The sequence below is a fragment of the Somniosus microcephalus genome, unplaced genomic scaffold (genome assembly GCF_052327205.1).
Source record: "Somniosus microcephalus isolate GS21.2 unplaced genomic scaffold, FLI_Smic_1.0 unresolved_chr9, whole genome shotgun sequence".
NCBI classification, from domain to species: domain Eukaryota; kingdom Metazoa; phylum Chordata; class Chondrichthyes; order Squaliformes; family Somniosidae; genus Somniosus; species Somniosus microcephalus.
The window spans coordinates 39,371,963-39,398,146 of record NW_028225187.1 but is presented as its reverse complement, the minus strand read 5'-3'; the positions used below and the strand labels follow the sequence as shown (position 1 = coordinate 39,398,146).

The window sequence follows — 26,184 nt, the reverse complement described above, 5'->3', positions numbered from 1 at the left end:
AAGCCTGAAAGAAAGATTGAAAGAAAGATTGAAAGAAAAAAAGAAAGAAAGATTGAAAGAAAGATTGAATGAAAGATTGAAAGAAAGATTGAAAAATTGAAAGAAAGATTGAAAGGTTGAAAGAAAGATTGAAGGAAATATTGAAAGATAGAAAGAAAGATAGAAAGAAAGATAGAAAGAAAGATTGAAAGAAAGATTGAAAGATAGAAAGCAAGATTGAAAGAAAGATTGAATGAAAGATTGAAAGAAAGATTGAAAGAAAGAAAGATTGAAAGAAAGACTGAAAGAAAGATTGAAAGAAAGATTGAAAGAAAGAAAGACTGGAAGATAGAAAGATTGAAAGAAAGATTGAAAGAAAGAAAGATTGAAAGAAAGATTGAAAGAAATAAATATTGAAAGAAAGTAAGATTGAATGTAAGATTGAAAGAAAGGTTGAAAGAAAGATTGAAAGAAAGATTGAAAGAAAGAAAGATTGACAGAAAGAAAGATTGACAGAAAGAAAGATTGAATGAAAGTAAGATTGAAAGAAAGATTGAAAGAAAGAAAGATTGAAAGAAAGATTGAAAGAAAGACTGAAAGAAAGATTGGTTGAAAGAAAGAAAGATTAAAAGAAAGAAAGATTGAAAGAAAGTTTGAAAGAAAGATTGAAAGAAAGAAAGATTGAAAGAATGATTGAAAGAAAGTTTGAAAGAAAGATTGAAAGAAAGAAAGATTGAAAGAAAGTTTGAAAGAAAGATTGAAAGAATGTTTGAAAGAAAGATTGAAAGAAAGATTGAAAGAAAGTTTGAAAGAAAGATTGAAAGAAAGAAAGATTGAAAGAATGATTGAAAGAAAGATTGAAAGAAAGAAAGATTGAAAGAAAGATTGAAAGGAAGAAAGATTGAAAGAAAGATTGAAAGAAAGATTGAAAGAAAGCAAGAAAGATTGAATGAGAAAGAAGGAATGGTAGAAAGAAATGAAGCAAGAAAAAAGAAAGAGTGAGAATGAACGAAAGAAAGATAGAAAGATTGAAAGAAAGTAAGAAAGAATGATAGGAGAGATAGAAAAAAGGAATGGTAGAAAGAAAGTAAATAAGAAAGAAAGAGAGAGAAAAAATGAAAGAGAGAAGGAAAGAAAGAGCTAAAGAAGGAAAGAGAGAGTGAAAGAAATAAAGAAAGAAGGAAAGAAAGAAAAAAGAGAGTGTAAGAAAGAAAAAACAACGAGATAGTGAGGCAGATAGATAAAACAAATCACAGTGAATCCTGGAATCCTGAAATACAAACAGGAAATTCAGGAAACACTCAGCAGGTCAGGCAGTATCTGTGGAGAGTGAAACAGTGTTAACGATTCAGGTCGATAAATGTAATGAGAATTAGAAGATATTAGAGATGAGGTGCTTTTAAAATAAGTGCAGGGACTGGGAACCGCTCCCAGAAACCACTTTCCCACACTTCCACCATCGCCCTTTCCCTCCCAGAAACAATTTCCGACCACCAACCGCACCCCTGGGAGTCTACCTACTGTCTTCCACCTCATTACCGAACCAGGTAAAGCTTCTCCACTTTGTTAGAATTTCCACGATTCCCTTACCTGCTGCTGTTCTACTGTAACATTTAAAAATCCTTCGCACCCAATATGTCTTTCTAGACTTGCAACATTAGCACTCCCATTTGCCTTACACCATCATCCATTTTGTCACTGAATCACTCACGTCCTCCAATCTATCACAGACTGCCTCCTTTTATTAATTTCCCATCGAATTTATCCTGGCACTTTATATTCTTAAAAGCTGCTCATCTCTAACAACTTCCAGTTCTGATGAAAGTTCTTTGAACTGAAACAATAACTCTATTCTCTCTCCACAGTTGATTCCTGACCTTTTGAGTGTGTCCAGCACTTACCGTTTGAAGTAAGTTAGATAGACAATGTGTCTTTGAAATAGTTATATAGAAGCCACACATACCCTGCCCTTACTTCCTTTAATCTGATTTCAAAACTGTCCGAGAAGAGTGTCCAGATCTTGAGAAACACCTGTGTGATTTATTGTTTAAGCTACCAGAGCACATCATCCAGTTTGTAACCTGTGAATTGCTCACCCACCTTTTAACAATGACAAATACAGGTCGAGTTTGACCGACTATGTTCATTAGAAAAAAAAGCAGCGAGCAACGCCCTGTGTGGACTGTTCCTCAATTCAAACAGTTTGCGTAACTCTTTTTTCAACTTTTCATTGAAATAAAAATCTTCGAGGAGTTAAAATTACCAGACACTAGAATCATACTCACCGATCCCAAGAAGAACTGAGAGAGTATACATCTTCTAATTAGATTTGTGCACAATTTTCGGATCCTCCAAAGGACCGAGATAGTTTTCTTTCTTCATTTCCTTAGTCATTGGTTTGGACGTAACGGATATGATGTGGCTGTTTCTGTAGTAACCGAGATTGCAACACAGATATCACGTTAATCAAGTTGGTACTAAAGGAACGAATAATCTTCTTCATCCTCATAGGCAGTTCCTCGGAACCGAGGATGACTTTCTTCCACATTAAAACTGAGTTCGCAGGTGACTGATGAGTCCAATGCAGGACCTACAGTCTCTGTCACAGGTGGGGCAGACAGTGGTTGAAGGGGCGGGTGGGTAGGGTACTTGGGTTGATGTGCGCTCCTTGCACTTGCTCCCGGCGAAGGGACTCGAGGAGTTCGGCGCCGTCCCGGATGCTTCTCCTCCACTTTGTGCGGTCTTGGGCCAGGGATTCCCAGGTGTCAGTAGGGATGTTGTTCTTTTTCAAGTAGGCTTTGAGGGTGTCCTTGAAGCGTTTCCTCTGCCCACCTGGGGCTCTCTTGCTGTGCCGGAGCTCCGATTAGAGCACTTGTTTTGAAAGTCTCGTATCGGGCATGCGGACAATTTGACCCATCCATCGGAGCTGATCGAGCGTGGTCAAAGCTTTGATGCTGGGGATGTTGGCCTGAGCGAGAATACTGATGTTGGTGCGCCTATCCTGCCAAAGGATTTGCAGGATCTTGCGGAGGCACTGTTGGTGGTACCTCTCCAGTGCTTTGAGGTGCCTGATGTACATGGTCCATGTCTCTGAGGCGTGCAGCAGGGCGGGTATCAATGCTGCTCTGTAGACCATGAGCTTAGTGTCAGGTTTGAGGTCCTGGTCTTCAAACACTCTCTTCCTGACCTTCAGCACATACAATTACTACACACTCATTCTGAACATGAATTTGACATGTTACACCAGTGTGTGTGTGTGTGTGTGTGTGTGTGTGTATAATATACTGAGTTATCAGGAGAGATTACACAAATTAGGCTTGTATGTCCTAAAATTTAGAAGGTGATGGGGTGATCTGTTCAATGTTTTCAAGATAGCAAGGGGAACAGATAGGATAGATAGAGATAAACGATTGCTGCTGTTTAGGGATTCTTGGACTAGGTGGCATAGTCTTAAAACTGGAGCCAGACCTATCAGTAGTGAAAATATGAAATTCCAAAATTTTACACACAAATGCTGGTCGAAGATTGAAACTCTCTCTCGCAAACGGCAATTGTTGCTAGATCAATTGTTAATTTTAAATCAGAGATTGATAGCTTTCCGTTAACCAAAGGAATTAAGGGATATGGGCCAAAGGCGGGTTTGTGGAAATAAATCACAGATAAACCATGATCTCAATGAATGGCAGAACAGGCTCGAGGGGCGGAATGGCCTCCTCCTTTTCCTATATAAGCCTGTAGCACCTATTAAACAATGTAATGAAACAATCACCTACAATGACAGTGCGTTTTAGGCAATCACATATAACTTACCGCCGCCTCTCTGAAGATCTTTCAATATTAAACATCTTGTTTCAATGATAAAGGACTGATAACCCTAATTTAAAAAAATAGTGACTGTTTTTGGATCGCAGAGAGAAGCTCAGAGGATTAATTTCTATTCCAGATTATGTTAATTGTATGTTGACGTTATCTTAATATACTTGCATATATATGTACATATTATTGCATTTAATTGCTAAACACACAACAATCCTGCTTAATTTTCAGTACAACAATAAGATTACTCACTACATTATTCAAAGTGCAGATTTGTTTAAATATTAGCTTCACCTACTGTAGCCTATCTGCAGCCATTTCAATATTTAGGAGGAAGAAATGTTTAATACACATGGATAGTGAACAAATCACTTCACACGTATTTCATCTCTGATAATGATACCCTGTTTTATTCCAAAGACATGCAGCAAACAATTTGTTTAATCAGAAGTGTTCTGTGTACTTTTCAGAGACATATTACAAATTATTGTGTATCTATATATATAAAAGGATACTTCTGTCTGTCATTCCGTCTGTCTGTCTGTCTTCAATAAATTCCAAAGTTATAGAGCGTACCTACACATGTGTTCCATCGAATGAAAGCTTACGATTCCAGAACCGTCATAAGTGTATTTACTTTTCGGTCGCAAAAAAATTGTTCGCGCGTTATGCAAAAATCCTTCAAAATTAAACTCATTATCTGCTAATAGCTTTGATTGACTGATGTCAAGGTCGACCAATCCTGTGCCGGCACGATTGACCAATCCTACAGTTCAGTCACCTGATGGTTGGCCAATCGCTGCGTCTGTGGGCGGGACTAATACTTTACAACTCAGGCATCGGGCAGCCATTGCTTCACTAATTCCAGCTCAAAGTCTGCTAATCCAGCTTCGAAAAAGTTAGTATCTCTTTTAAAAATTACATAACATTTACCAAAAACGTTTTATAAGTACTTTCACTTTCATCTTTGAAGCTATTAAAAGGTAGAAATGTTGCCCGGCAGCAGATTCACAGAGGGACACAGAGACAGGCCCGAAAGCCTGGGACTCAATTTAAAATGTTGCCCGGCAGCAGATTCATACAGGGACAGACAGACAGGCCCCAAAGCCTGGGACTCGATTTAAACCGCCCGGCCCAAAACAGCCCTGGCAAAGCCGGGCTCCCCAGCTAGTATATAATAAAACGGCACACAATGTGGCCATCGCGCCTGTGCAGTCTCTTTGAAAGAACTATTCAGTTAACCCACTCCCCTGTTCTTTCACCAAAGCCCTGTCAATGTTTCCTTTTCAACTATAAAATCACTTACCTTAAATTAACTGTGAAATCTGTTTCTATTTCCTTTCAAGCCATGAATTCCAGGTAATAATTAATAGGGTACTAAAAAAATATCCGCAACTCCCCTCTTTCTTTGCCAATTACCATAAATGTGCATCCTCTGGTCACTGATCTCTAGCCAGTGAGAACCGTTTGTCCTGATTCAACCTATCAAAACCCTTTATAATTATGATCACTTTAGGTTCTTCTCAGATACATGATGCAGATTGTGGTATCTCTCTCGCTATCACTCTCTCTCACTATATATATATTGAAGTGGATTTTTTGAAATCACAATTAGTAGAAGCATAGCTTCATGGGTAAGAATAAGTAGTCAAGGCATTTCTGCCTGGCAACAACAGCCAGAAATATAAGAGGCTTTGCATATGGCTCAGAAGTGAAGCATTGGCACCCTTCAGGAATTAAGGGGTTAACAATATTGCTTGCACACGAGACAACAGCGGAGACAGTTCAGACATGTTAACCGCAAGGTCTTGATGCTTTTGCAGGATTAGATAAAACAGGTACAGAAGCACCAACCACAAATAATGGAACCTAGAGTAAAGTAAAATCACACAGGGCACAGTGACATAGAAATGTAGACATGCAATTTTACTAGAGGTCACAAAGATACAATAATAGGTGAGGTCATAAAGATCACGTGACAATAAATATAGGCAAAAGATTATGTGATGCGAGATAGGGAATCAGCCAATTAGCAAATGTGCACGCGGGCTTTAAGCCAATTAATAGATTATGCACGAACCTGCCACGGTTATTGTACGCTTAAATACCGGAGACCAAAGACAATCGGGGAGCCAGCCTGGACTGATTTGCAGGAACTCTAAGCTGTACTCCCTGATCAGCCCTTAGGTACCTCCGCGGACTGTCCATATTGTACTGTTAAATAATTTTGTGTTTTAAATAAATTGCTTGGCTATTTTACTATTTACAGACTAGTGTGCGGGTTTAAATAATTTTATTTCCCCACTATATATATATACTAGCTGGGGGGGCCCGGCGTTGCCAAGGCTTTTTTGTAAAACGGCAGTTTACAGGGCCATGCGGTTTACAGCCGGCCGCTGCCGCTCCCCCGCTCTGTGTCTCGGGCCGAGCGGTTGTGAGGCCCGGCCCGAGTGACCCCAACTCACCTCCCGCTCCGGAGAGAGAGAGAGAGAGAGGCATTTATACAAGCTTACATGTCTACAGGACAAACATAAAATTAAACCGAAAATTAATACATTGCTGAAAATGTAATGATTGATATCCCGAAAACATATAAACGCACCTTGTCTGAGTCACAGTTTTCCTTCGCTGATTGATTAGAAGGGAGCTGTATTATTAATGTATCGCTTCTGTGGCACTGATCTATCTGCAAAGAAGACAGCGGGAAAATTTTTTAAAAAGAAAGAATTGCATTTATATAGTGCCTTTCACGACCATCGCACATCTCAAAGCGCTTTACAGCCAATGAAGTACATTTGAAGGGAAATCACTGTTGTATTGTGGGAAACGCGGCATCCATTTTGCGCAAAGCAAGGTCCCACAAGCAGCACTGTGATAATGACCAGATAATCTGTTATTGTTAGGTTGGTTGAGGGATAAATATTGGCCAGGACACCGCGGATAACTCCCCTGCACTTCTTTGAAATAGTGGCCATGGGATCTTTTTAACATTCACCTGAGAGAGAAGACAGGGCCTCGGTTTAATATCTCATCCGAAAGACGGCACCTCCAACAGTGCAGCTCTCCCTCAGCTTTGCTTTGGAGCGTTAAGCAAGGCTTTATGTGCTCAAGACCCTAGAGTGAGACTGTGGACTCACAACCTTCTGCCTCAGAGGCGAGTGTGCTAGCAGCTGAAGCACAGCTGACAGAGATGTGAATACAGAAGTTATACTTCCCTAGATACACTGCTCTGCACAAAGCAGTTGTATTCAAGGCATATTCCTCAACTGATGGTGTTGCTATGAAATTGCAAGCAGCAGCTTTCAGCAGAGCTGTCAGTTTCACAGGAAAAAGGTTAAATTGAGCAATGATTGAACGAAACTTGCTCTAACTGCCGGCATCTGGCGTATCAGCCTAGTGAAGTTTTTGACAAATTATTCTGCATCTAATTGTGCATGGGCCGGGAAACCTCAGTTAATTATCTCACTCCATGCTTTAATCTATGGCCCTTACCCAAGATTGGCATGTTGATCAGTTATTCTCCATTGTGTTTTATCTCATAATCATTTGTCTTCAAACATTCAATTGCTTACCAACGGATATTTTGACACTTGCTTTTTTTTATATTGCTTCACGCCTGAAGTTCCTCTTCATTTTCCAAGGCAGGACATTGATTAACGTCGAGATGTTATGTTTCCACTGATGTTGGAAGCTTTGCCAACGTGTGAGACCAGACGGCCAGTGTCGGCAAGTTCCTGGGTTTGTTTAGGGCTCAGTAGTCACTAGGTAGTCACTAGGACACCAGTGAAACTCCCCTGCTCTTAATTGAATAATGCTGTTCAAGCTGAGAGAACAGATGGTGCTTCGGTTTAACGTCTCATGCTAAAGGCGGTAACTCTGACACTGCTGTGCTCCCTTAGGACTGCACTGATGTGTGAGTCTAAATTACGTGATCAAATTTCTCACGTTAGAATTTAACCCATGCGCTTCTGATAAAGAAGCAACAGTGTTACCACTTAGACAAGGCTGACACCTGGGATAGGTGGGCGAGCTGGATGAGATATTCCGCTGCCTGCAACTATTACTAGGTTACAATATTACTAAAAGCAAAGGAAAGGTGGCATCCCTGGGCACAACTCTACTAAATGAATTAGGAATATGGGATTATAAAAGAGCCAATATGTCATTATTAGGCAGGACGTTGAATGAATCTGAAAGCAGATAGTCAACAACAATGTCACTGTACTGGAAATAAAAAAGTCAACTTGGATGAGCTAAAAGGTGACCGCTGGATAAAATTGTGAAGAGAGTTTGGCAGATAAGATGGCGAACAACAAAATGGGAATGTATCAATTGGCAATATTTGGGACAATCAAGAGATACATTCCAGTATATGTAAAGAACGTGATGCAAACGTTTTTTCCAATTAATAGAGAAAATCAATTATGTTAAAACTTTAGAACAAATACAGTGAAGTTATAGTGATGGCAAAAATTATAAACAACGTGTTTGGCCTTAGGGGGAGTATTGTGTGCAACTTGTGGCACTACACTTGAGTAAGTGTGTCAAGGCCATGAAGAGGTACAAGAAGTGATTTAATAGAATGGTACCTGGGTTGAGGGACTTCAGTTATGTGCAGAGACTGGAGAAGCTGGGGTACTCCTTAGAACAGAAAAGGTTCAGAGGAGATTGACCAGAATGGAACCAGGGATGAGGGACTTCAGTGATGTGGAGAGACTGGAGAAATCACAGAAACCCCACAGTGCAGATAGAGGCCATTTCGGCCCATCGAGCCTGCACCGACACATATCCCACCCGATCCCCATAACCCCTACACATCCCACCCTATCCCCATAACCCCACGTATTTAATCCCCCTAACACTAAGGTTCAATTTATCATAGCCAATCAACCTACCCACACATCTTTGGACTGTGGGAGGAAACCGGAGCACCCGGAGGAAATCCACGCAAACACGGGGAGAATATGCAAACTCCATACAGACAGTCGCCCGAGGCCAGATTCGAACCCGGGTCCCTGGCGCTGTGAGGCAACAGTGCCAACCACTATGCCACCGTTCTCCTGAGAGCAGAGAAGGTTAAGGGGAGATTGACCAGAATGGTACCAGGGATGAGGGACTTCAGTGATGTGGAGAGACTGGAGAAGCTGGGGTTCTCCTTAGAGCAGAGAAGGTTAAGGGGAGATTTGCTAGAGCTGTTGCAAATTATGTTGTTTTGATAGAGTAAGCAAGGAGGAAGTGTTTTCACTGCTAGGAGGGCGGGTAACCAAAGGACACAGTTTGAAGACAACTGGCAGAAAAAAACAGCAAGAGATAAGTAGAATATATTTCAAACAAAGGGTTTTAGAAGGCCCAAACTATCCCACCAAAACGCTTTGGATCTTGAGTCAGATAGAGATGACAAGATTGATAAATTCAATTTTGTTTCTTAAATGTTTCAAACATATGGAGCAAAGGTGGGTAAATGGATTTGAGGTTCAGACCATCCAAGATCTCATTGAATATCAAATCTGTCCCATGGGGCTGAATGGCCTCCTCATGTACCAAGTGTGCTAATGTTTCAAGATTTCATTTCTGTTCTAAGATTTGAATGGTTACAGATCACAGACATAACCAATGGAATACATTGGTTCATTGATAGATATCTGTGATATTCACTGGTCCTATATATTCCCTATGTTATTTTAGAAATAGTTATGTTGCAGCCAGATTTTTATTGATTGGTGGCAATTTGTTGTATTTAATGAATTCATATAAATAAATAAATAAATTGAGGTCTTGACAATGTTTTTTAAAATATGTATATCATATATGTATAGAATTTTAGAAAGAAACAGTAGAGTATGTGGTCATTTCACCCATCGCGCCTGTGCACTCCCCAAGGAATACCTATTCAATTTCTCTCTTTCCCCAGTTGTTTACCCATAGCTCTGTAAATGTTTTCTTTTTACGTATAGATCCAATTGCCTCAAGGTAAATATTAAATCTGATTATATTACCCTTTCAGGCAATTAATTCCAGATAATAAGAACACAAGGACATAACAAGTAGCAGCAGGAGTAGGCCATATGGCCCCATGAGACTGCTCCCACTTTCAATAAGATCATGGCTGATCATTGACCTCAACTCTACCATCCCGCCCAATCTCCACATCACTTGATTGCCCTGGAGTCCAAAAATCAATCTATCACAGCCGTGAATATATTCAAAGATTCATCATTCACAGTCCTCTAGGGCAGTGAAGTTCCGAGATTCGCAACCCTCTGAATGAAGAAAAGGCTTCCCAACTCGGTCTTAAATGGCCTACCCCTTATCCTGAGGTCATGCCCCCGAGTTGAAGAGCATCCAGCCAGGGGAAAAAACATCCCAACATCTACCTTAACAATTCTCTTCAAAATTTTGTATGTTTCAATGAGGTCACCTCTCATTCTTCTAAAATCAACAGAGTCGAGGTCCATTCTACACAACCTCTCATCAGAGCACAGCCCTCTCATCCCAGGAATCAATCTAGTAAACCTTCTTTGCAACGCTTCCAAGACAAGTATATATTCTTTAGATAAAGAGACCAAAACTGTGCACAGTTCTCCAGCTGTGCTCTGTACAAGGCTCTGTACAATTGTAGCAAGACATCCTTAAATATATACTCCAGCCCCCTTGCAATAAAGGCCAACATGCCATTTGCTTGCTAATTGCTTGCTGTACCTGCATGCTACTTTCAGTGTGTCTTGCATGACGATGCCCAAATCTGCCTGGACACCAACATTTAAATGTTTCCCACCATCGAAAAAAGATTATATTTCTCTATTCTTCCTACCAATGTGAATAACTTCACATTTTTAAACTCCATCTGCCACCGTACTGCCCACTCATTAAGTCGATCTATATCCCTTGGCAGACTCTTTGAGATCTCCTCACAGCTTACTGTCCCACGTAGCTTTGTGTCATCCGGAACTCAGATACATTACACTCGGTCCCTCCATCTAGGTCATTGATATTGATTGTAAAAAGCTCACGCCCCAACACTGATCCTCTCTCTATGCTACAGTATTGCCCCCAACCCCATGAGCCCCTATCCATAAACTCGAGGATCAGCACCTCATCTTCCGATTAGGCACTTTACAGCCTTCCGGACTCAATATCGAGTTCAACAATTTCAGATCATAATCTTGGCCCCTATTACTTTTTTACTTATATTTTTATCCATACCTTTGTTTTGGCCCTTCCCACCCTTTCTTTTTTTCTCTCTCCCACATGGCAGCTGTCTCCCATTCTGCCTGCGCATTTCGCACCTAATCTAGAGCTGTCTTTTGTCTCCACTAGTCCTATCACCATCTCATCTCGTTTTGAATACCTCTTAATATCTCTTCTTCTCTTTTGTTCTCTCCCAGCCTGGCCCCTTAATCTATTTCATTTCCTGTGCCTTTCCAGTCTTGATAAAGGGTTTGAACCGAAACGTTGACTCTATTTTCACTCCACGGATGTTGCCTGGCCTGCTGATTTTTTCCAGCATTTTCTGTTGTTATTCCATGAGCCCCTATCTTGTGTAATAACCGTTTATGTGACACCTTATCGAAATCCTTTTGGAAATCGACATATACTACATCCACAGATTGCCCTTTAACTACCCTGCTAGTTACAGCCGCAAAAGACTCTAATAAATTTGGCAAACCCGATGTCCCTTTCATAAAACAATGTTAACTCTGCATAAACATGTTATGATGTTCTAATTGCCCTGATACCACTTCCTTAACAATGAATTCCAGTATAACCCCGACGACTTGTAAGGTTTCGCAAAATGTCGGCAAATTTCTGCAGCCCCCGAAGATTATTTGATTAAAAGGAAACCTGGTTGGAATGTACCTTAAAAACCTAGGGCATCAAAAATGGCTGTCAGGCCTCGTGGCAGAAGACAAAGACAGCCTGTCTGATCATCTACCATCACTAGCTGAAGTAATTGAGGTACTTAAAACTGTCAATCAACTGCGGTTAGGATGATCAACAGAGGAACAAAAGGATTGTTTGTTTACACGAGCTCTCTACAATGTTGACTCAAGGGATTAAGTACTTAAAGCTGTCAATCAGTTGCGGTTGGGCGGTGACCACAAGACAATGGATTGTTTACAAAGCACTTGAGTGCTGTTGACTGAACACTTAGGATTTGTTTGTCCAGCATTTGAGACATTTTAAACTGAGCACAAACCAGTTTAAACGAATGGGTAACACATTCAAACCCATTACAGTCAATGGGGACAGGTTGGTCGCTTTGTATAGCCCAGATACATCCAGATTTGGGCGCGAAGATAATGGCTCCCAATGGGGTATAAAGATAACCCCTCAGGAAGCCATTGTCTCTCTCTCTCAGCCACCTTGCCCCCGATGCCCTGCCTACAAGAGGAACAGCTCAGCAGCCCGCCCAAAGAAGTGGAATACCAGCAGTTACTTTTGAATTACTGGGTTATTTCTACTTCGGGGCAGTGAAGAATCTAAGACAGACTGCAGGGGCACGGAGCAGGCATTCACTGGTGAGCATAGATTTTCTGGCCCATTACATGGCAACCTAGATAGGTATAAGGGGTGGGAATTAAGGGGAATTTTGTTAAATTGTAATTTTAGTCAATTTTCCCTCGATGTGTCCGTTTCTCCTCCCCATTAAGTAAAAGTGCTGTATTAAGCAATGGTGTGCTGTATTTAGTAAAAGTTTGCTGTATTCATAATTATTTTGCTGTATAGCAATTTATTCTTTATTTCAATAAATACTGGTCTTCTTTGCACCCAACCATGAGTCTCGTTTTGTCTATATCGCTGCTGAAATAGGTCCGGCGGTCAGAACCAGAAAGGGGAGCGATTCGAAACCGCACGGGGCCTGGAGCAGCTCAGATGCTTCTGACTGGCCAGAGACATAAACCCCACAACCAACCCCCCACCTTTTCTACAAAATGGCGACCGCGGCAGGACCGTCGGCGACAGTATGCGATGTAGCAGACGGTGGTCTGGGTCTGGAGAGAGCAGCAGTTATTGGGTTTCTTTTTAATCACACCCCTGATATGTTTGTGGTTAACTACCCGTAAGCTTAGGGAAGAGCTTAATGAAGTTAAAGCAGAGAGTTGGGATAAGGAAATGGAGGTTGAAGAATAACAGGCCAGCTTAGTGAGGGCAAAAGCCACACGAGGTACAAATTAGAGTACCTGAAGTGCCTAGTTGCAGAGGCTAAGAGCAATGAGATGAGGGTGCGGGAGGAGAACGCCCGCCTCATACAAGAAGTAAAAGAGCAGGAGGAAAAGCTTTGGAAGGTAAAGGCAGCATATAAGCTGGCCTGCGACCAAGGGTTTGAGGAAGCAGATCATGGACCCTGTAGGGAAGAGATAGAAAGCTTGAATATGGCTTTAAAGAGGGCAAAGGGGATGATATGTCTTATCAGCCCGAAGAAAGATCAGTCGGACTTTTCCAGCAACCCAAATAGAACCGTCCCACAGGCAACACCCAGAACAAGGTTTGTCAGGGAATCAGAGGTCCCACGACCGCCACCCACAGCTCTGAGCTTTCAGGAGTTCCGGCAGCAAAGGGGTTGGCGGATGAGGTGGTAGAGGAAGCACAGCAGGCCCGCTAGATAGGCCAGGACCAGGACCAGTGTACCCACTCCGACAACAGAGGTACGGTCCGCCCGTTGATGACGATGACCAAGGGGCCATCCAGAATCAGTTTTTGGTGCCGTATGGCACCCACCAGCTCAGGGACATGGTTAGCCACATCCCCAAGCTCACTAAAAAGGGAGACCCCTCACTACACTTCAGGGAGATAGAACAAGCAGCTTTTGTTAATGACTGCGATGACGCAGAGCAAGCAAAAATGCTGCTGTTTTCCCTGGGAGGTGATCTCCTCCAGGCCCTACCTGGCGAGTGCAAAAGGGGGCTGAAGGATTATGAGGATCTGAGGAATGAGATATTGGAGGCCATGGGATTCAATGATGGTAGTCCGTTCGCCCGTGTAGAAAGAACGGTGCAGCTCCCAGGGGAGTCCCTGCAGGCGTTCGCAGACAGGCTGTGGCCAGTCTACCAGAGTGCATGACCGGGAATGCCAGGCAGGCAGCACTGAACCCAGTCCAATTGAATAACTGGCTCCGTTGTCTCATGACAAAAAGCCTACCTCAGATCCAAACCGAGGTCGCGGCATGGTTTGACCCCTGAAACCCCCAGACCACTGAAGAAGCAGTGACCTGCCGGCTCACAGTAGCCTTTAGAAACAGGAGATGTATCGAGGTGCCCCAACCCAAGGGAAATGTCCATGAGGTTAAACCTGGGAGCCAGAGTAAGAAAGAGTGGCACCAGGAGGGGAACCATCCCTCTCAGGCTAGGTTAAATTGTTATGGGTGTGGGAAAGACGGTCACTGGAGAAAAGACTGTAAGAATCCCTGGAAGGATAACAAGGGAAAGGATCCCATAGCCCCAGCCCAAAAGGCAGGGACAGATATCCCTCCCACTGCGATCGAGTCATTTTTACCGTCCCTACCGTCTCTTCTGACTGGCCAGGGGAGAGTAGCAGCCACCACCGGTGCTTTGACCCTGTCTGCCCCATCACACTCCCAGCAATGACTAGAGACAGCGCAGCATGTCGAACTGTGTCCCCGCGAAAATGCTGAGGGGAGCAGGCCCTATGATAAGATGTGGGTGAAGATGGTGCAGGGAAATATTCGGTGGACACTGGATCTTCTAGCACGGTGGTCCACTCGGAAGACCTGACCAATTCACCCCGGTCTAATAAGGTCCAATTTAGCTTAATGGGACCCACAGGGAACGAGCAGGCTGGGGAAAGGTCGAAACCTTTGGCCATAGGTTTAGGATCCCTCCATACCACGTGGGAGGGTAACCAAAAGACCGATGAGGTGGCCAAGCAGGGGGACAGGGAAGGAGTGTTCAGGGAACCCTGTAGAGCAGGCCCGGTAGCAGCAATCCAGGCCAAGGGAGGCACAAAGGGGATAGCTTTGGTCCCAGACCAAAAGCGGGTCAAGCCCAAGATTCTGTCTTTAAGGCCGCCATGGTAAGGAGAAAGGAGTTAGAACAGGATTACTGGCAGGCTGCTTGTTATAATAAACAATGCAAACTGTTTAAGCCGGAGGCAGGGAAACAGGCAGCTGGGATTGAACGTGAGATTAGAAATCCTCAGCCCGCAGCGGGTACAAGCTCACAGGCTGCACAGGCAGGCGCTGTGGTTTGTGTCACGGGAAGAGCCATTCCACCCACTGTTCAGAACACTCCCCCAATACTCTGGGATTCAGATGGGGCAGAGTCCGAGCATGAGAAACGCGCCCCTGAGTCAGATTTGGAACCTGGGAGCAGAGGCTCACAGCCTGCTGCAACGGGCGGCAAAAGGTTACCTGTCCCCAGCCCAGGTTTGGGAAGGGAGGGACCCGAGGGAGAAGGTCCCCAGCCAGCAAGGACTGTGACCCGAGCTAAGGGTCCGCTCGCCAGGGTAGCCCCACCAGCGACACCGTCTAGGAGTTCTCTTCGGGTACCCCAGCTCAAGAAAGTATGGTCACCAGCTTTCCAGTGGAAAAGGGCAGTCTCCCGAGTCAGGGAGAAATCAAGAAACAGAGTTCCCCAACCAGCAGCCATAAGCTGCGAGGGACTAGAAGTAGAGATCACTGCAGCCACGCCGCAGGGAGCAGCCTCTGGCAGCCCAAACAGCAATTAGGCTTGCCGCCCGTCTTGTATATGGCTTTGTTCAAGTAATGTGTATACAGGAGTAAATTAGAATGTGTTAATTTTAATTTTATATTGCAATTCGGTAGTGTTAATTATTAGAGTATAAGTTTTAAGTATGGTACTGTGGTGTATGTGCCTTTAAGAGCAATTGTGGTGTATGTGCCTTTAAGAGCCCCAGGTGTGCGTAATGCCGGTAATTGCCACTTGTGCTATATAAGCCTGTGTATTGTGTATATCCTTTAGAACCCACCCTCAAACTTGCTTATTAAATACCTATGAACCAACTCCTGTCTTCAGTGTCTTTTTCTACACACGGACACTACAGTGGCGACGAAGTGGAAACGGACTTACCTGCAATTCGACAGCACCTCAAGGACACCGATTCCTCCAGCATCCAGAAGACTCAAGGAAGTAAAAGAAACTGTGGTTTCACCAGCTGGCCAAGCTGGTGGCAGGTACTGCGCTAATCCTTCCTGGGTGTCAGGCTGGAGCTCCAGCGGCGGGCTCTACAGCTGAGACAGGCAGCAAAATCAGAGGCAAGCAATAACGGACTGGGAGGGTGCACTCGGGAGACGGCCGGCGCGGCAAGCAGGTCAGCGTTTAGACCTCCGTCGGGAACGAGTCTCCAACAGTGAATAAATGGAAACCACAGTAAAACAGCGTTGTTATCGGTAGCAGCGGCGAGAAAGCGCGGGAAGCGCCATATCATTGCTACAGAAAAAAAAAAGCGCGGGAAGCGCCATATCTTTTTTGAAGTGCCTAAATCTGGTAATATTGAGGCTTTTGATGGCGAAATAGAAGATTGGACCACATACGTGGAAAGAGTAGAGGTTTATTGCACTGCAAATGGAATAGCAGATGAAAAAAAAGCTTCAGTACTTCTGAACTTAATGGGCGCGAAGACATATGGGCTGTTACGAAACTTAATCACTCCAGCCAAACCAAAGGACAAGAATTTTAAAGAAATTGTTGATACACTGCAGGAGCATTTAAACCCAACACCGCTGCTGATAGCGGACCGATTCAAGTTCTTGAAGAGAAATCAACACAAGAATGAAAATAACGCTGATTACCTAACCGAATTAAGAAAGCTATCAAAGTACTGCCAATTCGGAGCAGGACTATCGGATTATCTTCGAGACAAATTTGTTTGCGGTCTCTTAAGTGAAGGAACACAAAAAAGACTGCTTTCTGAAAAAGATTTAACATTGGACAAAGCTTTCAGTATGGCTGTATCATACGAAGCAGCAACAAAAGGAGCTGCAGAGATACAACGAGGGACACAGGACTTCGGCACCCATGAAATGACACAGGAGTTCAGAAGATGTTATCGCTGCGGCAGATCCACCCATAACCAGAGGGACTGCTGGTTCAAGGGCAAAGCATGCAGGCAATGCAGTAAGATTGGACACATTGCACGGGTATGCCTATCTGGACAAAATAAATCAACTGACAGAAAACAAAGAATCAATAAAGAAAAGTACAGGAAGATACAAATGATGACAGACAATAGCTCCGAAGACCAGAATAGCGATAGCAACTCCGGAAACAAGAGACTAAGCTGCCTCAAATTATATAATGTACTTGCCAAAGAGGATTACCAAACCATTTGGGTTACCCTCACAATAGCAGGGTCCCCAATTAAAATGGAGCTAGATACAGGATCAGCTCTGACCGTAATAAATCGACGACATTACGAGAGGCTATTTTCGCATATACCTCTAAAAGACACATCCATTATCTTAAACACATATACGGGGCAGAAAGTCTACCCCAAAGGAAAAATAAGTGTGCCTGTGGTATGCAACGGCAAAGAAATACAAAAGTTGTATTTATACATTCTACAAGATGCTGGTCCACCGTTGTTGGGACGTGAATTGTAAGGAAGATACGTTTAGACTGGCACTCCATTCAGGCACTGACGGTGACCAGTAAGGAAAAAAGCAATGATGACATCATACCTGAACGATTAAAAGACATCTTGGCCAACGCCAAAGAAGTGTTTCAAGAGAAACTAGGAACCTTGAAAGACATCACCGCCTCAATAAAAGTGGACGATGCAGCAATTCCCAAATTTTTTATGGCAAGACCGGTGCCATACGCAATACGTCCGGCAGTCGAGGCAGAGCTGGAGAATTTGGAAAAGGCAGGCGTATTATCCAAAATAGATTGGAGTGAATGGGCAACACCCATCGTTCCAGTCATGAAAAAAGCATTGAAAAATAACTCTGAGGAGCAGAGAAAAATTCGCATCTGTGGGGACTTTAAGGTGACTGTAAACCCGGTCCTTCACACGGTACAGTATCCTCTTCCGAGGATAGAAGATATTTTCGCCTCACTATCCAGAGGGAAACATTTCACAAAAATTGACTTGGCACAGGCATATCTACAGATGGAGGTTGAGGAGACCTCTAAAAAGTATCTCACAATAAACACACACAAAGGCCTGTACCAGTACAATCGACTGTTTTTTGGAGTAGCATCAGCTCCAGCTATCTGGCAAAGAGCTATGGAGCAAGTCCTGCAAGGGATTCCAGGGACTCAATGCTACCTAGACGACATCCTTATAACAGGAGAAAACGACAACGAGCACCTTGCCAATTTGGAGCAGGTGCTCACTAGGCTGAAAGAACGGGGCCGACGAGCAAATCGCCCCAAGTGCGAATTTTTCCAAAATCAGATATCATATTGTGGTCACATAATTAATAAGGAAGGGTTGCATAAGTCACCTGAAAAAATTGAAGCAGTTATAAAAGCCCCAGCACCTGAAAATGTTTCACAATTAAGGTCATTCCTGGGATTAATAAATTACGATCATAAATTTTTACCGAACTTATCAACTATTCTACACCCTCTTAATGATCTTCTACAGACAGGAGTCATTTGGAAATGGAACGAAGACTGTAAACGTGCCTTCCATAAATGTAAAGACTTAATCACATCCGAGAAAGTTTTGGCTCATTGCAACCCATCACTACCAATCAGACTGGCGTGCGATGCATCCCCTTACGGCATAGGAGCAGTATTATTCCATAAATTCCCTGATGGCTCAGAACGGCCGATAGCTTTTGCGTCACGCTCATTAAACTCAGCTGAGCGTAACTATGCCCAAATAGACAGGGAAGCACTCAGCCTGGTATGGGGAGTGAAGAAATTCAACCATTACCTACACGGACAAAAATTTACCTTGCTGACTGATCATCAACCCCTCATCTCCATATTCAACCCTAAAAAAGGTGTCCCCATTATGACGGCTCAAAGACTACAGAGGTGGTCCCTTTTTCTAGGGGCACACCAATACAACATTGAATACAAAGGGTCAAAACAGCATGGGAATGCTGACGGTTTATCGCGCCTACCGTTGCCAACGATAGAAGAGGCACCTACAGTGGACCCAGTAGAGATATTCCACTCTACCATAGTGGAATGTCTACCGGTGACAAATTCTGCCATTGAAAGGGAGACAAGAAATGACCCTACTCTCTCACGGTGCTACGATTTAACAGTGAAGGGATGGCCAGCACATGGCGAACCACTGTTGCCAGCATTCTCGCAAAGAAGAGAACAGCTGTCAGTGTGCCGAGGAACCTTGATGTGTGGATCCAGAGTGGTGATACCACCCAAACTCCAGGATAAAGTGCTAAAGGAGCTTCACGAGGGGCATCTGGATGGAGTGAAAATGAAGAACCTAGCTAGGGCGTTTGTACGGTGGCCAGGTATCGATGGAGACATCGAAGACATGACCAAGAGCTGCCTAGGATGGCAGAAGGTCCAAAATCTCATCAGGAGGTAAACTGGGACAATCATGAACATCCATCGAAGGCTGACTAATAGAAGTATAATTATCTGCAATAGGATTGGAAATATTCATAGTATCTGTAATGACATCCACATTATCTGAATCATGACTATTGTTAATATCCTCAGAAGAGGGCTGGCCACCACAAGGAGCCAAGTCTTTAATTGAAACAGTACGTTTTTTCCCATCTTGGAATCGAAAATGAGCATATTGGGAATTTGCCTCCAACAGCTCCACCTCCTCCACTAAAGGATCATATTTTGACAATCTAACATGACGTCGAAGCAGCACAGGCCCCTGTATAGTAAGCCATGAAGGTACCGAATATCCCGTAGTAGATCTCCGTGGATAGTTAAAGAGCCTTTCATGGGGGATCACATTAGTAGCCGTTGAAAGCAATGATCTAATGGAATGCCGGGAATCAGGCAGTACCATTTCCCACTGTGTATTCTTAAGGTTCCGGGATGTCAAAGCCAACATAACTGCCTTCCAGATCACCCCATTGTATCGTTCACACTGTCCATTACCCTGGGGATTATACGGGGTAGTTCTACTAGTAGAGATTCCCCGACTCTGAAGCTATTCCTTCAACTGGGAAGACATAAAAGAACTTCTCTGATCCGAATGGATATACGCAGGCATCCCAAAAATAACAAAAAGTTGAGTCAGACATTTGATAACTGTAGCAGCTGATACATCTGCGCAAGGAAAAGCAAAAGGGAACCTTGAAAACTCATCCACAACAGTAAATATATATCGGTTTTGAGTAGTTGAAGGAAGAGGCCCCTTAAAATCAATGCTCAAACGTTCAAAAGGAGAAGTAGCCTTTATAAGATGAGCTCGTTGAGGCTTAAAGAAATTCGGTTTACACCGAGCACAAATAGAACATGATGAAGTCATCCGCTTGACGTCTTCAACTGAAAAGGGTAAATTCTTACTGCGTACAAAGTGTATCATCCTCATAACCCCAGGATGGCATAAGGCATTGTGAAGATTAATAAGCGTATCTCCGTGAATCACAGAACAATAAGCCCTCGACAGCGCATCAGCAGCAACATTATCCTTCCCCGGACGATAAACTATATCAAAATGGTAGCATGCCAACTCAATCCTCCACCTCATTATTTTATCATTCTTGACCTTTCCAAAATGTTTGACATCAAACATAAAGGACACAGATTTTTGGTCAGTTACCAACGTAAAATGTCGCCCCGATAAATAATGTCTCCATTTACGCAGTGCTTCTACTATTGCATACGCCTCTTTCTCTATTGAAGAATGTCGTTTTTCACTATTATTCAAGGTACGTGAGAAAAAGGCCACAGGTCTTCCATTTTGGTTCAGAGTAGCCCCAATTGCAAAATCAGAAGCGTCCGCCTCAATCACAAAGGGAACCTTCTCATCAATAGAATGCACAACTGCTCCAAGGATATCCTTTTTAAAATTATCAAAACACTTCCTGGCCTCCCATGATAGAGGATATGTCGTAACCCGAATAAGGGGCCGGATCTTCTGTGAAAAGTTTGCAATCCAATTAGAATAATAAGAAAACAGTCCAACAACTCGTTGCAAAGCCTTAGAATTAGTAGGACAAGGTAAATCAATCAATGGTCGCAGACGTTCTGGGTCTGGTTTAATCTTGTTTCCCCGAGATAATATACCCCAGTAGATTTACCTCAGTGGTCGAAAAGATACACTTCTCTTTATTGAAAGTTAAACCAACTTTTTCTGCAGCTTGAAGGAATTTTTCAAAATTAGAATCATGCTCCATCCTTGATTTGCCACACACCGTGATGTCATCTAAGTATGAAAAGGTGTCAGAGAGAGAGTTTTCACTTATAAAAGCATCCATTGCCCGTTGAAAACAAGCAACACCATTAGTAACACCAAATGGTATTCGGCAAAACTGATACAGATTTCCGCCAGCCTCAAATGCCGTATATGGTTGATCCCTCTTAACAATAGGAATCTGATGATAAGCACTCTTTAAGTCAATAGTGCTAAAAACCTTATACTGAGACACTTTGTTGATAAGCTCATCAATCTTAGGCAAAGGGTACGCATCTAATTGAGTATACCTATTAATAGTTTGGGAGTAGTCTATCACCATTCGTTTCTTATGTCTCTCGTTAGTGGTGACAACTACCTGTGCCCGCCAAGGCAAACAACTAGGTTCAATGATTCCTTCCAATAAAAGACATTGAACTTCAGAATTAATAAATTCTCTATCCTGACTGCTATACATTCTTGACTTGGTAGCAATTGGCTTACAATCCGGCATCAAATTGGAAAAAAGTGAAAATGGAGAAATGGATAAAGAGGTTAATCCACAAATAGCTAAAGGTGGCTTAGTCCCTCCAAACGAAAGACTGAGAGACTCGTGTAGTTGAAGCACATCATTGCCAATCAAAATATCCGCACAGAGATTAGGCAAAACAGATAGGCATATATCAGTATACGTATTACCTAGAAGAATCAATTTCACAAGGCAACAACCAGCTAATTGTGAAGTGAGAGTCGTCTGAGCCATACACACCTGATAAGTAACAGGCAAAATTTTCAAACGCTTCTCCTTCGCAAACTGAAGACTTATAAGACTCTCATTACTGCCTGTATCTATAAGGGCCTTCACTTCTAACCCATTAACTTGGGCCGTAACTATAGCTTTGTTTAGGCCATGAGCAAATGCAGCAGAAATTGATGCAATAAACGCCCTATCTAAAGGCTGAATAGTCGCAGAGGAGGTAATTGAACCTGATGGTGGAGCTGATGATTTACAAACACGTGCATAATGACCTCTGTTGCCGCATTTACTACACACAGCCTCCCGAGCAGGACACTTCAGACGAGGGTGCCGGACGTTCCCACAAAAATAACACTTCTGAGTCCTAGAGGCAACAGCCGCTGAAGTAGAAACTGTTTCAGAATCTAGTAAACCACTCCTATTAAGTCCACATAATTCCCTTTCATCCGGAACTGCCGAAACCACAGTCGCAGGCTGATTAAAAAGAGCATAAGAATCCGAAATTCTCTGAGCCACATCCAATGTAGAGGCTTGCTCGAAAGCACTCTTAAGATCCAAAGTCTTATTTTCCAACAACCGCTGACGAATTGATCTAGACAGTAAGCCATTAATAAAAGCATCCCGTACCGATTCTTCCTTATATTCTTCTGCCATCATGGCCTTATAATTACAGTTAGCACAAAGGTGCCGAAGTGCTTGTAGATAAGTATCCAAAGATTCTCCCACCTGCTGCCTACGGGCAGATAGAAGGTGACGTGCAAATACCTCATTCTTTGGTTTAACAAAAATCTTTTCCAATGTAGAAATAGCCAATTCGTAAGTATCACAGTCCAAAATATACTTATACACATCCGGAGCAATGTAGTTCACAGAATCACAGAAACCCCACAGTGCAGATAGAGGCCATTTCAGCCCATCGAGCCTGCACCGACACATATCCCACCCGATCCCCGTAACCCCTACACCAACACATGTCCCACCCTATCCCTGTAACCCCACATATTTAATCCCCCTAACACTAAGGGTCAATTTATCATAGCCAATCAACCTAACCCGCACATCTTTGGACTGTGGGAGGAAACCGGAGCACCCGGAGAAAACCCACGCAAACACGGGGAGAATGTGTAAACTCCACACAGACAGTCGCCCGAGGCCGGATTCGAACCCGGGTCTCTGGCGCTGTGAGGCAACAGTGCTAACCACTATGCCACCGTGCTGCCCACGCATATTCAGCTTATTTAGAGACTCTTGATCCAACACACACAAAAAGTTTTTAAATGTACGATACCAGTGTTTCCATTTATCATCTACTGCTGCAGAATTAGGGTCAGCATTGAATCGTTCCGGTTGAAGATATCGCTCCATTCTGACTTAAAGTTAATAAATTGAAATAAAGTGTAGATTTGCCTTTCTAAATCTAGGCTTTATTAACTTTAAAAATCCAGTAGCACATCTTTCAACACCCAGTCCCAACCAAGGCTGTAGAGAACTGAATTTAAGATCGCCACCACAAATCACATGACATCAACTACCAATGAGTTTACAGCATATATCTCAAGGCAGGAAACAAACAACCAATTACAATACTTCTTACTAAACATAAAGAATAATCACCACAACTAAGCTGCAGATCGAGTTTCTTAAAGGTGTGATCCTTCTTAAAGGCACGACGCCTGATATATAGTCAACGGACGAGAAAGCGGATTGTGTCCGTTCTGTGATCGCTACGCCACAGTATAAATGAATCAATTCATCCTGACAAACAGACAAATAACACATGGAACGAAAGAAAGGTGCACTAGACCCAAGAGATCTGTGGGTAAAATGTAGTTTAATCGAATGTAGCCCTTGACCTAGATTCGAGCTGGTGAAATTCCACCTGTGCGGGGATGGAACATCTGTGGAATCGCATCTGCTTCCAGTTATAAACCCGCTCGAAATTGAATGTAAATTGCTGGGTTCTATCAAGCACAGGCAATATGCGAAACCAAATTACCTCCTAAACAATTATGTTGAAAATTTCTCCCAGCACGTGTAATATTCGCTCTTTGTTCCCAAATGTGATTCAACCATCGATATAGAAAAGGTAAGAGTAAGGTCCAGGAAGACATTGTTATCAAACAATGAACAACACAAATGGGTGCTGCTTTACCCAGTGGCTCAGTGGGTTCAAGCAATGAGGCACAGAGCATTGGCCACTGGCCTTTTAACAACCGGATAAAGAACAATAGTCACATTTCACGAAGTACTCGAGGGAGCTCTTTGGGCAGTAAACAATTTGAGCAAGGCCTCAACTGGGAGACGGGGGATTCAAAGGCAAAGGTGAAAAGAGGGCAGTCGTGGATACATCACCTGTTATACACCCGGCCCGAATTTAGTTCCCATTGAATTTAATAGGTGAACCTTACAGTTGGCTGATGGCGCAGAATGTGCAGTATTGAAATAGACCCCCATTATAAACCACGCCGGATTTCCCTTTCCACTGAATGGAATTTAAAATTGGGAGAGTTGCACATTCAGCGGCTAATTCAATGTCGCCCATTGTTCACCTGTGCCTGGAGTTCAAATTAATCCCAAATGGAAAGTAAAATGAGCTGCATGTATAACGGTCAGCCGATCCGTTCCCCTCTTTTGGTAAATCTCCCGAATTCGGATTTCACCCTTCGTCTTGCGAGGAGGAAATTTTGATAGACCGTGAAGAATTCGCAAAAACTGAGCACTGGTAAAAGCCAAAAATAGTTTAATGCGGTTTGTGTATTAATAAAAACCACTGTATGCTCTTTTAAAACTATTAAGTAATATAAAAACCATCAGGTTGTTTCTGACACAAATATTCACATCGAAGAAAATTCAGCACAGCTAATATTGATAGAATCATGCAGCCCAGAAGGAGGCTATTCGGCCCATGGTGCCTGTGCTAGCGCTCTGAAAGTGCTCTCCAAAAAGTCCAAATCCCCTACTCCTTCCCCTTAACCCTGCAATTTACTGTCGAAGATGCTTACGACACTTTTTCAGGCATCGCAGTCCAGATCATAAATCGCTGAGTTAAAAAAAAATCTCCTCACCCTTCCTCTGTTTTTTTTTGACAAATATATTAAAAGCTGTGGCCTTTGCTTAACAACGCTCCTGCTAGTGGAAACAATTGCTCCCTACGTACTCTATAAAAAACCCTCGTAATTTTGAATAAATCTCTTAATCTTTCCTCCAAGGAGAGCAATCCCAGCTTATCTAGTCTCTCCACATGACTGAAATCCCTAATTCTGGTATATCTCTTCTGTACCTGCTCCAAGGCCGTGACATTCTTTCTAGAGTGTGGTGAACATAATAGTACACAAGACTCGAGCTGAGGCGTAAGCAGTGATTTATAAAGCTTTACCATAACTTCCTTGTTTTTGCCTCTTTTTTGAAACCAACGTGTCCTGGATACATTTTTCGCAGCCTTCTCAACTTGTCCTGCGACCATCAAAAATGTGTATATGTGAATCGACAGTTCTCTCTGTTCCCACACCCTGTGTAAATGTTTTCCATTGAGTCTATTCTGCAGCTCCTCATTTTTTTCCTTGCCAAAATGCATCACTTCACAAATCTCTCCATCAAATATATCTACCATTGTTCTGCCCAATGCACCATTCTTTCTCTTTCCTTCTAAAGTCTGCTGCTATGCTCCTCAGTGCTCACTATATCTCTATGCTTTGTGTCATTTGCGAACTTGGCAATTATTCCGCCGATACACCGTGCAGTTCATTAATATATATCAGAAAGAGTGATGGTCATAATATCAACTCCAGGGGACACCAATTTATACATCCCTGCATTCTGAAAAACAGCTGTTCACCACTGCTCTCCGCCTCCTCCCTCTCAGCCAATAGCGAGTCCATGCTGCCAATACCCTTTAAACTCCAGGGCTTCAAATTTGCTGCGGTTGAGTTTATTTTAAGTGACATTTACTGCACAACGAGTCTTCGACTACTTATTAGATCTCAAGCATTGTGAAAAGTTACCAAGTGTAAAATGAATTAGTGGTGAAATTCAGACATGAACCTATCTGCCTAATGCAGCTGCCTGTTATTTCACAGCCAAATCAACGATTGAAATGATGGTTCGCAATGTTTGTGTGACTGCGGTGGGGGTGTTGGAGCAGTCGCTGTAGCGATCGCCATAAGGAACCAGATAAGAAAAGGTAAAATAAAGAATTTATCATCATTTAACTATCTTCAACTTAAAAAGACCAAGTGTTTCATTGCTATGATGATACAACCACATGTGTTTGATACACACATTGAGTTAAATCATGCATATATTTATTTCTACAATGGGAAATAATAAATTCCCGGCCGACTCCAGTCAACTTGCTAGTAAGCCCGAAACAT

General features: G+C 42.9%; 1 protein-coding gene across 1 annotated transcript in view; it reads right to left on the bottom strand.

The window, feature by feature from the left end:
- LOC147085097 (uncharacterized) overlaps positions 1-25,424 on the bottom strand; it is a 50,615-nt gene extending 25,191 nt beyond the window's left edge. Inside the window, exons 1-3 of the mRNA XM_085979433.1 lie at positions 25,191-25,424; positions 6,398-6,481; positions 6,309-6,312 (exon numbers count right to left, since the gene is read on the bottom strand). Of these exons, the coding sequence (XP_085835559.1) occupies positions 6,309-6,312; positions 6,398-6,481; positions 25,191-25,424 (322 nt within the window). The remainder of the gene's footprint in view (positions 1-6,308; positions 6,313-6,397; positions 6,482-25,190) is intronic.
- Positions 25,425-26,184: the final 760 nt, after the last annotated feature.